This window comes from Hippopotamus amphibius, chromosome 5, assembly GCF_030028045.1.
Source record: "Hippopotamus amphibius kiboko isolate mHipAmp2 chromosome 5, mHipAmp2.hap2, whole genome shotgun sequence".
In the NCBI taxonomy this organism is placed as follows: domain Eukaryota; kingdom Metazoa; phylum Chordata; class Mammalia; order Artiodactyla; family Hippopotamidae; genus Hippopotamus; species Hippopotamus amphibius.
Window position 1 is genome coordinate 36,651,795 of NC_080190.1, and position 13,735 is coordinate 36,665,529.

The window sequence follows — 13,735 nt, forward strand, 5'->3', positions numbered from 1 at the left end:
TAAGTCTTTCTTACAAGACTATGCATTTTACTAGAAAAAAACTACACTTGCATTAGTTAGTTACCAAGGGATGAAGCTCAGAATCCATTGACACTGCTGCTGTTTCAAAAACTTGCAGAGAATTCACCAGTTCTTGGGCAGGGCCATCTCCCTTTTCCAGGAGGGACTTTCCATCTATTAAAATATATTGATTTAAGTGCATATTACCTTGAAAATAATTTTTTAAATCTAGAGCCCATAAAAAGTTTTAGCACTCCCCCAGCTACTGAAGGTCTATTTTGCTTTATAATGTAAAATGAAATACCATGCCCTAATTAATTTACCTGCTGAGGTACTACACCTAAAGCAGCTAATAAAGAAGTTTAACATAATGATCCATTTCCAATATCTTTTTCTGAATATGTAATGTAAAAAGTAAAAAGTATACAAAATGACATGAAAATAAATTAAATGTTTTTACCAACCTTCCATTTAAAAACTTACCAGCTGGCCTGGGATAAACAGGTATAAGCTTTGTTATTTTATAAGGACATATGTAATAGATCTATACTAAAATGTGTTTAAACCCCAACTCAGAAAAATATGTACACACCAAAATTATTTATGTCGATTATATTCCTCAATGGACCAACCATAGCATCCCAGAGATGAGGCAACTTCACTGCCATTTCACCACCAAAATGCTTCACTATAGTTGTCAAGGCAAATTCAGCTCCTCTCCGTTGTACCAGGTAAGGCTTCTGGGCCTAAGTGAAATGTTAGTTGAAAACAAATTTTAGAAAATAGTACAATGCACTTGAAATGTTATTAAGATAATTTAAAAGTCACTACCTAAGAATTCACAGTGTTACCATTAACCAAATTAGTACTTACTGGACATACTTACCATAACTACAAACATTTCTCAATAATTAAATTTACATGAGCATAAAATCCCAAACCAGATTTTACATCCAAAGTAAAATACTTTTGGGGAGTTGGAGATACGGAATAGAAGAATATGTGCTCTTTCTAGAGACGGTCCTAACTGACATGTTTTTTTCTTCTTCTCTCCACCCCTAAGAAACTTACCAGGTAGAGAGAAGAGAAGGAGATAAAATGACCTGCCCTTATTTATATCTGCTTAAGGGATAGAATATGAGCATCTGTTTAATTTAACCACACGATTAATAACCTCTTACTTAGCAATAATTTTATAATAATTAAATACAAAAGAAACTGTTCCCCTCAGAAAGATACATATATATATATTTTTAAGTGAAGGAGCTATGCAAACCATGTAAATATAAATATTAAAACCACAGTAAATTTTTGATTAAAATTATTATGGGAAGAATACAGTTAGTGAAAAAGCCTTCATTCACAGAATATTTTAAAAGGAATATTGACAATAAGCTGAGATTTTGGTTTAAAAAAAAAAAAAGAAACTTAAAATAGGCCTGTACCTTATAGAAATTGTTTTAGCATTGTTTATTGCTGAACTCAGGTAAGTTCCTATGTCTGCACAACCAAAAGAGCTACCTAGAGCATTCATTCCATTGTTAATAATGCAACTGTAAGATTTTCCAAAACCAAACACTTTAAAATTGTCTTTAAAGAAGACTGTACTATAGAAGAAGTAGACCAATGAATGAGAATAGAAAGCCCAAGGAGATCCTTACATATATGAAGCATGATATATAACAGAGGTGCCACTATAAACCAGGGAGGAGAAGATTCAGCGGTGGGATAACTGGCTACCTCTCATCACACAGTTAATAAATTCCAAGCTGACTGAAAGTCGGATATGTAACAATTTATTTGACACTTATAAACTTATCCTCTGAATATCAACAGTAATTCCTGACATTGATAGGACTGAGAAAAGTTCACTACTACTTAACACCTCTGTAGCCACTATTATAGGAGTGAATTAGTTTATATTCATGAATGACTTATGTACCCACTACTGAGAGAGTTTCTTGCCTAGGAAGATAATCATCAAGTTAAGCTGGTAAAAATCATAAGAGGCATGAGAAACTTGAAGAAGTTTGTAGTTTTTCTGGATCCTGCTGCTGCAGTACTCCAGAAAGTTACAGCCCCAGTTCTTTCATTCAAAAATATAAAAATACAATTCTAAAGCTGATATAACAATTTAGCTCTCAATCTGTAAGTTTGTTTTACAAACAGAGTATTCAAAGAAAAAAACTATTTACCTCATCAAGTTCAACAAGGATATTTCCACCACCTCCTGCAGGAAGATCTGCTATTTGAGCTTTTACTGCTTTGGGGGTAGGACCTCGCCTACTTGTGATAGCAAAAGCAGCTTTCTGATGCCTATAGAGTGTAATTATACCTCTGTGCTTGGTGACAGTATGATGCATTCCATCTTTTTCAGAGTTGGAGCCTATTAAGGAAAAAAGGTAATAACCTTGAAAGCACTATACAGGTGACCAAATATTTCCTGCTCCAAAAGAGATACAACACATTTTAGAATTGTGTTTTAAGCCTCAATTTTTATAGGCCAACATTATTTTCTTTACACAATGAAATGGTAACAAAAATCAATAATTTATAACATTAAATGTTTTGATATCTGTATAGTTCCATACTTAATACAACCAAAGTTGCAAAAGAATGTCAATAAGAAATTTCACATGCAAGAATGAATGTAACTTCAGTTAAAAGTACATTAATTCTTTAAAAATGAATGGTCATTTCCAGGCATAAAAAGAAACATTAAAAAATACTGCAAGTAAGTTCTCTCTCGAAAAAAAAAAAAAAAGTCCACAGTCGCCATGAATTCAGAAACACCAACCACTGCAAACTATTGCTGCCTCACATAGCTCCTAGGGTGGGGATGGGGGTAATCTGGGACTAAGACATGTGAAGAAACATTGGTCCTTGAGACTAGCCTACAAAGAGCAGTTACTTTCCATATAAACTTTCTGGATGAAAACAAAAAAGCCGTTTAAGCATTATTTGCTAAAGGTAACAGAGTCTGCTTATCTCATAAGACGTGAACTAAATTAGAGAAACCAGAATTTTATAGGAAGAACTTTCATTTACCACTGGATACAATTAAGTTTTCTAGCCCTGTTAACAGTAAATCCTATAATTATGGTCTTGAAAGAGAAGTTAAGGGTTAACACCTATCTCATAGAATTCAGTCATATATCAGGTCTTTTATGAATAACTTATTTAAGTTAAGAGGGTTGTGACAGCATTAGCAATATGTACAACTTCTCTCAAAATGGGAAAAAGCTCCAACACAAACTGAATTTGTGCTTAAATTATTCTTGTAAGTAACTATAAACAAATTTAAATGCTTAATTCTTTCTCTACCCCAAATAAAGGTTTAGATATATACCTTTAGAATTTTCCTGGCCACTTTGTGTTGGTACTGGACATGTGACAGAAGGAGTTAGATATGGATCCACACAGAGTGAGCTACAGAGATTTTTAATAATTTTTGAATTAGGACAGGGCGTCCTTGTTGTGCACTGCTGAAGTAGTTTGGCGATGCACTGAGCCGCGTAGTTCTGCGCTAGCGTATTCTCTTCTTTTTTAATTGTCTCCATTAATGGTTTAATAATAGGATTTAATTTCTCTGGAAGTTGCTGCAAGCTCACAACTGCACACGCAGCAAAAGTATGCACTCTCAGCTGCAACACTTGCCACTCCTGGTTTGTTTCCGTAACTGTCATTTGGACCTGCTGTCGTTTACTATCTAACTGCTGTAACACTTGAGGATTTAAATCGAAAGATGAGATGACTTCATTAAAAACAGTAGTGACCTATTAAAAAAAAGAAATCAAAAATCATAAACCAATTAATAACATCAACCCCAAATAGTCTATAAACTCCTAAAGAGCAGACAACAAACTTTGTTTCAAGTTCCACAATATCTAGTACTACTTCAGTATTCAGTAAACTAAATAAATGTCTAAAACCTTCCAAATAAATTTTATTTTAATTTGACTTAATTTAACATTAGTATTATATTCTTTAAGAAAGACACAGTCTCTTAAGAGACTTATTATATCTAACAAGTTTGAGTGAAAAATCACACACAATATCCACACAGTACTCTGGTGAAATGAGAACACTGGAAGCAAATATAAACCAATGTTAAGAGAGAATGGTACAATAGTCATTAATTCTTTAATTACCAAGAGCTGCTTAAAGCTATAAGACTGTGGCATCAGACTACGTTACAAGCCCCATTAAAAGATTGTTCAACACATCTTTTTAAAAACAACTTTATGAGATATAATTCACATACGATGCACTCATTTAAAAGTGTATAGTTCAATGGTTTTTATTATATTCAGAGTTGTACGACCAACAGAGAACATTTTCATCATCCCCAAAATAAAACTCAATACCTATTAGCAATCATTCCTCATTTCCTCCCAGCCCTATGTAACCACTTATCTACTTTCTATCTTTATAGATCTGCCTATTCTGGTCATTTCATATAAATGGACTAATATAATGTGTAATCTTTTGTGACCAGATTCTTTCAACTGGCGTAATTCTTTCAAGGTTCATTGATGTTGTAGCATGTATAATTACTTCATTCCTTTCTATGCCAAATAATATTCCATTATATGGATATATCATATTGCATTTTTCCATTCATTACTTGACGAATGGCTGGGTTGGTTTCACCTTTTAGCTATTACGAATAATGTTGCTATAAACATTTACGTACAAGTTTCTGTGTGCATGTTTTTTAAATTACCATTTAAAGATTGTGTGATAGCTTACATAATAAAAATAGTCTACTTGTTTGACAGGTAACTGCAATCACAAAGAGGCTCCAAAAATAGATCCAATCTGATCAATGTTGGTCAGAAAAGCCTGTAACATTAAAGAACCTAACTTTTTTTTTAATGGAGAACCCAATTTTTCAGTTACAATCAATTCCCTTATGGACAAGACTTATAATAAAGCCAGCTTCTTATTATGAAAAGCAAAACAGGCACACAAATAAGACCTTCTTTAATCATTATAAAATACAAAAGACTTTAAATTGAGCTGTATCTGCTTGATCTTGATCTGTTCTCTACAAAGGAACATGATCATATACCACTTTTAGCTTACACTCTCCATTTTGTCTTTTTTATGTGTTCAAGCTTTGCACAAGATTATTTGAAACAAAAACAAAACAAACAAAAACAACAAAACAAAACAAAAAAGATTATTTGAAACAAGCTTCACTACTAAAAGTTTAAAAACAATGTCATAAATACACTATGCTTCTGTCAATTTTCAATGATTCTAGGCAGCCTAAAGGAAAAGCTTTCCAATTAGCCCAAATTCATTCATACAACAAATATTTAATGAGTAATACTAAAAGGTGAGTAAAACCAGTGTCTTCATACACTCAAAAAATGTTGAGACTAATGTGGAAGATAGATACATAAGTAAATGATCAAGACAATGTAACATGAAACTGAGGTGTTGCTGTGGTAGCAAAAGGGTAACTTAACTCTTCTTAGGTGACAAAAGTAGTGAAGGCTTGCCAGAGGTGGTTAACACTTATGCTAGGTTTTTAAACAATGGATAAGTTTGGAGTTTGGAGTTGTGGGGACATCTTGGAAAATAGAGTGAGGTAGGGAGTGGAAAGAGAGGCACTGTCCAAGGAACTGACAAAAGCTTATCATGGCCTGAGCACAGGGTGCAAATGAAGGAATGTAAAGAGATGAACTTGAGATAAGCATAGAGGGTGGAGGGTAGGGCATTTCTGGCAAAGGAAAGAGGAGCTCAGACTGAAGTGAGAATGAGTGAAGCAAAGAAAGTGGGCAAGGGTGGTATACTTCTGCAAGAGAAAAACTGAGCCGTAAGTGGAGGAAGTTTGAGAAATAGGAGAAAAGAGACAGGGAATTTAGAGTAGGTACTGAAAGTAAGACAGAAAAAAATAAAATCAAGGAAAAAGAAAATAATGTTTTTAAGTAGGGGAGGGATGAGTTCAGAGTGGCACCAGGAACTTTATTAGCCTGGCACAGCATGCAGGCTGAAATGAACCAGAGACTGCCCGGAGCCTTAGAGATGAGTCAGGACCTACTCATAAAGTACTAAGGCCTCTGACTGGGTTGTGGTGATGGAAACAGAGAACGGATAAACATATGAAACTTTCTGAGAGGAAATGTTAAACAAGATTTGAGACTGTGGATAAAAAGGGCTATTTTCCATTAAAAAATAAATAAATTCCAGTTTTGGTTGTGTTAAGTTTGCCTAATTGAAGAACATAAAAGATCAAGAGAAGATAGCACAGCATATGAATAAGAACTAAATTGTGAGAATGGTGACAGGCAAAGGAAGACCTTCAGGAAATGCCTATATTTCGCAGGTAAAAAAAAAAAATACGGATGCAAAGAAAGATACAAAGAGCAGTGGCTTTTAGCCAAGGCCAAGACCAATCTTTTAAAATTGCTCTTCCCTCAAATACGCTCTTCTAGAGACTCTGATATCCCAGGTCAAAACCACTGGACTAAGGAGACTAATGAAGCAGAACAGTAGTTTCATTGGGGAGTAAGAAGTCTGAATAAGAAAAGTTCTAAGAGGCCATGTAACAGCTTTAAAAAGATATGTTGTCAGAAACAGGAGGGAACCTAGACTTTAAAGAAAATTTATGATTTTATTCCAGGAAGGCAAAATATGGGGGAGAGGAGGCAAAAAGGAGAAATTATTGAAAAACATCAACCTGAAAAACTCGGGGGAAAAAAATTGGAGCAATTTTAGCTTTTTCTCACAGATGAGAACAAAAACATTTCAACTGTTTTTTTTTAATAAGAAAGGGGGATAAGAAATGAAGCACACTCTTTCACAGGAATCAACACAAGTGAAGTGGCTGAGTTCTGATTCTTTAACTCAAAAAAGGAAGAACTCATTTATGCCACCTATCCTCAAAGACTAAGTACAAAGATACTGTTATCAAGTCACCGGTGCTGGCATAAGGAGACACAAATAAATTGAACAAATAGAGCCCAGATACAGACCCACACTTACATTTCAACTAATTCTTGATAAAGGTGCCAAAGCAATTCAATGGGAAAAGGAAAAATCTTTTTAATAAATGATGATAGAAAAACTAGACATCTATATGAAACACAAAACGCAACCTCTACTTCACACTATATATATAAACATAAATATAGATGATTAAACATAAAAACTAAAACTACAATGCTTTAGAAGAAAATGTGTGTAAATACCTTCGCAACCTGGAGATAAGAAAAGCTACCTTAGGTCACAGAACACAATAACCATAAAAGAAAACAACTGATAAACTAGAATTCATCAAACTTAAAAATATCTGCTCATCCAAGACACCATTAAGAAAATGAAAAGGCAAGCCACACTCTGGGAGAAAATATTCGGAAAGCATCTATCTGACAAAAGATTGGTACCCAAGATCTATAAAGAACTCCTACAACTCAATAATAAAAAGACAACCTAATTAAACATAGACAAAAGATTTGAACAGACATTTTGCAAGGAAGATCAACAAATGGCCAATAAGACATAAAAAAAGTGTTAAACATATTAGTCATCAAGGAAATGCAAGTTAAAACCACAATGACACTATCACACAACCACCAGAAAGGCAAAAATTACAAGGAGTGACCACCACCAAATGCTGGTAATGATGTGGAGCAACCAGAACTGTCAGATATTGCTGGTTAAAAGGTAAAATGATACAGCCACTGTGGGAAGAGTGGAATTTTTTTTAAAAACTAAAAAAACACCTCACCCTATGACCCAGCGATTCCACTCCTATGTCTTTACCCAAGAGAAATGAAAAAATGTCTTAAAAAAACTTGCATAAAAATGTTTACAGCAGCTCTGTTCATAATAGCTGAAAACTTGGAGTAGCCCAAATGTTCATCAAGCAGAAAAGGGCTTATGCTTATTGTGGTATATTTATACAATGAAAGAAAACTCAGTGATAGAAAAGAATGAATTATTGATACATATAACAACATGGAAGATTTTAAAAAACATCATGCTGAAAAAGATCCTTACACCAAACAGCACTGAGTGTATGATTCCATTTATATGAAATTCTAGAACAGGCAAAATTAATCTATGGTGAAGGAAAAACCAGAACAACGTGGTTATTTGAGGGCAGGGGATTGACTGGGAAGTGGTTATGGCACTGTCTGTATCTTGATAGAGGTTTGGGTTTCATAGGTATATATGCTTTTGTTAAAATTCATCATATAGTCCACTGAAGATTTGTACAATTCACAGTACATAAGTTTTACCTCAAAAAAGAGAAAGAAAAAAAAAACCCCAAAACTGAATTTTAATGACACAAAGAGAAAAAATAAAAACTGAATTTTAGTTGAAGTGTACTGATATCTGCCTGCAACTTACTTTGAAATAATCAAAAATTAAGATGGATTAATGGTTGAATAGAGGGGTAGAGAGTTGCATATATATGTGATAAAGCAAATTTAGTAAAATGTTAACTGTGGAATCTAATTGGTAGGTATATGAGTGTTCATTGTGTAATTCTCTTATGTTTGAATAGTTTCATTGTAAGTTGGGAAGGGGGAGGAGAAATACTCAGGAACTTATGGAAGCAACTTTTTCTATACTCTGCCAGTCTTAAGCAAAACTGAGAAGTGACAAAAAAATGTAAGTTTTTTCTAATAAAGGTATATTGGGGCTTCCCTGGTGGCACAGTAGTTAAGAATCTGCCTGCCAACTCAGGGGACTCAGGTTCGAGCCCTGGTCCAGAAAGATCCCACATGCCACGGAGCAACTAAGCCTATGAGCCGTTAACTACTGAGCCTGTGCTCTAGAGCCCATGAGCCACAACTACTGAGCCCACACGCCCCAATTACTGAAGCCCACGCACCTAGAGCCCGTGCTCTGCAGTAAGAGAAACCAGGCAATAAGAAGCCTGCAATAAAGAATAAGGCCTGGCTCTCCACAACTACAGAAAGCCAGCTCACAGCAACGAAGACACAATGCAGCCAATAAATAAAAATAAATAAGTAAACTAAAAAAAATAAATAAATAATAAAGGTGTATTGGTTTGTCAAAGCTGAGATTAAAAAAAAAAAATTCCCTTGCCTATCATCTTATTTCAAGAAAAGTCAATACAATGAAATAACCTCCCTAAAGTATAGTGATGATAGGCTACCAAGCTACAAATAGATTCAACAAATTAGTGTTTTTGTGGTAAACATGACTGACAAATTCCTTATCTTTATTTCATGCTCTAAAATTAAGAGTTACTTCTTTACTCACCAGGTCATTAGCTTGATCAATTGTAAAAACACTGCTGTTTACTCTATTACCAACTTCAACACGTGCATCAGCTAATGATGAAATAAGCTGTTTACACTCATTCTGCATTCGTGTGAATGGAACGGCAATTTCATCATAATATAAATGTTCTGAAAGGATATCAAGTAAACGTGGCTGCACAGCTAGGGTAACAGCTCTACACTCCTAAAATATAACAGACAACAAATATTCAGGGCAAATATGTAAACATAATTCTAGGAATGCATAAATCTTCACTTGCAAACTATCAAGTCTAAATTTCTATTGATTTTGAATCTATATTGTTATCTCCCAGAACAACATAGTTAGTTGCACAGAGAAAAGGTATCACACCCGAACTACCCTAAAATTTTAATATGAATGACTACAGAACATGCACATGGAACTATTACTATTCCATTCAATTTTCCGCCTAATTACTCTTACTTTATTCTGAATTTATTCCAAGTCTACATATATATTATATAGCACATATTTAAAATATACAACTGTAAAAAGAAATCAGTCAGAAAAGAACACTTAGCATGCACTAAAAATGTTATTTAAAAACTCATTAGATTTCTTAACAGTTGAACCCTTAGCTTCACATGCCATACTGTAGAAATGGATATATAATTTAAAAGCTACTTACCTGCCCCCAAATTTAACTAACCCTTCCCACTCTCTCTGGTTGTTGCCTGCCCCAACCAGAGGGGGAATGACCTCAGTGGTGAGCCATGAGGGATTCTGTGGGATCTGGGTGATCAGCCTGGGCTTCACAGAGTAAGTCCAGAGAAGCTCTGTGAGGGTCCAGAAACCGAACTGTCAACACTTGCTGCTGAGTCTGAGAGGCACAAAAACACAGCATCACTGCCTCTCCAGCACACCGAGTCCTGCCTAAAAACAGATGAGCCTTGCTTCTTTCCAGAGGCAAAGCTGGGGTTTCAGTTTCAATAGAGCATGGCTCAATTACTTTTAGACACAGCTTTGACAAACTGCTAAGAGGCAGTAACAAGCAGCTCTCACAGCAAGTGCAGACAGTTAAATTTCCAGAATTCCAGTCAATGGAATAAACAAAGCCAGCAGGAAGTTTCTTTGATTTACAGAAGCAAGCCTTACACAAAATCATACATCTTACTAGAAGCTAAAAATTAAAGGGGATGCAAGGGAATGGCTTATTTGGAAACATAAAGATTTGGGTTTAAATGTGGAAATTTTATTCTTCCTGTGACCAAAAATCTGCCCTTGCTACTTACTCATAAAAATGGATTTCTATCACTCAAAGCCTCTTATCTTTTGTAGTTCTAAGGTACAAGACTGGGGGATCTAAGAAAAAAGTCTAGGGTTAAAGGCAAATGAGAGAGAAATGACGTTTAGTATAGGAATACTCTCCTATAACTGCTGGATTTTTATACAGAGAAAATTTTCATTTTTCTGTTCGTAAAATATAATGAAAACAACCCTAATAGCTAATGGAAACTGGTTTAAGTTGCCTTCATTTATTTTTGAGCAAAATCTTACCTTCTGTAAAGCAGCCCATTCGCAGATTACCAAAGCTACACTAATCCTCTGTAAGGCAGATTTGGAGTTCAAATGGAAGAGCAGTAACTGGCCAAGGGATTCAGCTGGTTTAATTTCTTGGGTTATCACATTTACACCTGGATCACAAATACAGCAACAAAGTGCTCCTAATAACCTAAGAGGGAGAAAAAAAGAAGTTACTATAGAAATTACTTGAGGTAAAGTTTCCCCTACTGAAGCTATAACTTTTCCAAGAAAGACATAACTCCTATCTTATCTTCATAAAAAAATATAAATCTTATTTTTAAAACTTCAAAAAAAATTTAAAATGTTTTCTTACGCTTTAATTTTTTTCTTACTCTGTAACTAGTGTGATGGAGGAGGGACTGACAGACACATCAAAGGAATCTTGTGGTTAAGTGATTTTTGAATTTAGGTATACTCACTTGGCTGCCATCATTCTGGCCCTCATAACAACAAAATCCCTGGTGGCTGGGTCTTCCATGATGGTGTCTGCACCTGCAATGTACTCCTGAAGTACTTCTTTACTCTGGCTTTGGCCTTGGCGCACCTTACCACCTGTTTTTTCCTAAAGGGAATGGGGGGGGGGGGGGGGGAGAATAATTAAAGATTAACCATTCGAATTTAATAGACAACATCAAAAACTCTCATTTGTTATAATCCCAGTAAAATACAGTTCTTTCAACAAAGTTTTAATGGATAAAAATTGCTATGCATTTTGTCAAGGTTCTAATGATATAATTTTTCTTTATGTAACAATAATGATATCACACATAATAAAGCAATACAGATTCCTTACGTGGTTACTGTATTAATAATTATGAGTTGAACATACAAATACATTATGTCCCTCCACACTTACCTTGGCTCTAGCTTTTACTTCCAGCAACATATTTAAATCAATAGGTAAATGAGAAGGCTGCATCATTAAGCAAAGCCAAGCACCCATCCATGGACAAGCAGCTGCTACCACATACTGAACTGAAGCCTTGCTTAACAATTCCATCCAAACCTGCAGAATGAAAAGAAAGTGAAAATTTTCTAGCAAGGCCTAATAAAACCTAATACTTATTTGTAGGGCTACTGAATCAAAAAAAAAAAAAAGTAGGAAATAGCACAGAGATTAATTTTAAAATTCAATATAGAGGCTTATTTTTAAATACTGTTTTTGGGTAGGTAGATCTGTACACTAAAAAAAAGTAATTCAAAAGTTTTTAAAAAAGGAATACAAAGTATTTTCCTCAGTATTTTATGAAAATCATTTAAAAAAAATACCCATAAACATAAGTTATCAAAATCTCAGTAAGTCTCTGAAATCCTTTGTATGTATCATAAAGCTCAATATGCAGTCCTATATTCAACACATGCTTCAATATATAACAGCTCCTAATAAATACCCTCTGCTAAATTTAGAGGTAGTAATATCCTAGTATAAATTAAGGACAGTATAAATCTTGATTCATGATCTTACTCAGTAGAGCACCTTTCTTGATGCCTAACATTAAATGGGCTAGGGCCAGCATGTAAATAACACCAATGTTAACCCAAGGCTGTTAACAATGAGCCATCTCAGAGGCCAATCACTCAAGACTAACTTAGGTTTCAAAGTTACAACAATGCCATTTCCTCCCATAAATATTATTAAATATATCAAATGGCTATTCTTTAAAGGTTCATAACACATATGACCAATCTTGCTAAGTAAGGGAAAAAAGTACAAGTCTAAACTATGACAATCAGACTCTTTATTAAATCCCAAAAGATACTCTGCAGGATCAAAAAGCATGCTGATAAACAGCAAAATGAGTGATGGAGAAAAGCAGTCTTTCCTTCATTTTATTTTCTGTATTGAGGCTATAAAGAAAGTGCTTAAAACGCTTGCCTAGTAAGTCACACAGGCAGCAGAGCTAACCAGGACTTAACTATTATATTTCATAAGAAGCCTATTTCCTTGTTTCATCTTGCAGATCTCCAGACTATTCAAATCTCTTGGATGATTTCTAATTTCTTAAAATCCCTGATCAACAACAGTATAGAGTTATGAAAAAATTTTGAAATCTACCAAGATACTGGGAAAAGGAGTACAGATATATTCACCATATACCTTGTGAATGAGGTCCAGAATTTCCTGGCTGCTTTCTAAAACACAAAACTGAAAAATGTGTCGAAGCATATCAGGAAGGATAGGTATAAGCCAAGATGAAGAGTTCTAAAAACAAAAACAAAATCAAAATTATAGCATATAATTCTTTGGCGTTAGCTTATTTAAAAAGTTTTAAGTCAAACAGATGATTGAACCTGGTGTATCCCCCCCCAAAAAAAAAAGAAAAAAAAAAAGTTATAAGTCAAATAACAGAAGTACTACCATGAAGACTGTATGACTTCATCAAAAACGTTTAACTGGTGATAAATTTTGATAAGATTCTGGAGCAACAATACCATATTTATTATTATTCCAATGGTTCTGGAGAAATTAAATGGCATACAATCGCTAGGAAGCTGGAGAAAATCTGATTATGATTAACAACACTGAATTTTGCTTCTAATAAATTGAAATCATCCTATATATGGGAGCAAGCTCTAACCAGCAACATCTCTTTGGTTACATTATATATCACTGCTCAGTTAGGGAAATTTGACAAATGATCAGATTACTGCTGCTGTACTAGATAATCAGTTTAAGTTCTATGTGCTCACCATTAATGCAAGTAATGAATTGTAAGATGATATCCAACCTAGAAAATGCAACTTTGACTTCACTACAAAATTAAGGCAAAGGTTCTTAATCTATTTTGGGTTAGGGACGCTTTGAAAATCTGGTGAAAACTATGCACAATCTTTTCTAAGAAAAATACACTTATATACATACTTAGGGTAACATTTTGCTTTCAGTTTCAGAGGGTTCAGGGATTTCCTTAAGCCCAGG

At 34.5% G+C, this 13,735-nt stretch overlaps 1 protein-coding gene across 3 annotated transcripts in view; it reads right to left on the bottom strand.

The window, feature by feature from the left end:
* BTAF1 (B-TFIID TATA-box binding protein associated factor 1) overlaps nt 1-13,735 on the bottom strand; it is an 88,626-nt gene that overhangs the window by 24,007 nt on the left and 50,884 nt on the right. For all 3 annotated transcript variants that reach the window (XM_057735145.1, XM_057735146.1, XM_057735147.1), the window contains 9 exons: nt 12,914-13,018; nt 11,672-11,821; nt 11,235-11,377; nt 10,789-10,963; nt 9,250-9,453; nt 3,350-3,776; nt 2,196-2,386; nt 593-746; nt 65-174 (listed from right to left, as the gene is read on the bottom strand). In XM_057735145.1, the coding sequence (XP_057591128.1) occupies nt 65-174; nt 593-746; nt 2,196-2,386; nt 3,350-3,776; nt 9,250-9,453; nt 10,789-10,963; nt 11,235-11,377; nt 11,672-11,821; nt 12,914-13,018 (1,659 nt within the window). The remainder of the gene's footprint in view (nt 1-64; nt 175-592; nt 747-2,195; nt 2,387-3,349; nt 3,777-9,249; nt 9,454-10,788; nt 10,964-11,234; nt 11,378-11,671; nt 11,822-12,913; nt 13,019-13,735) is intronic.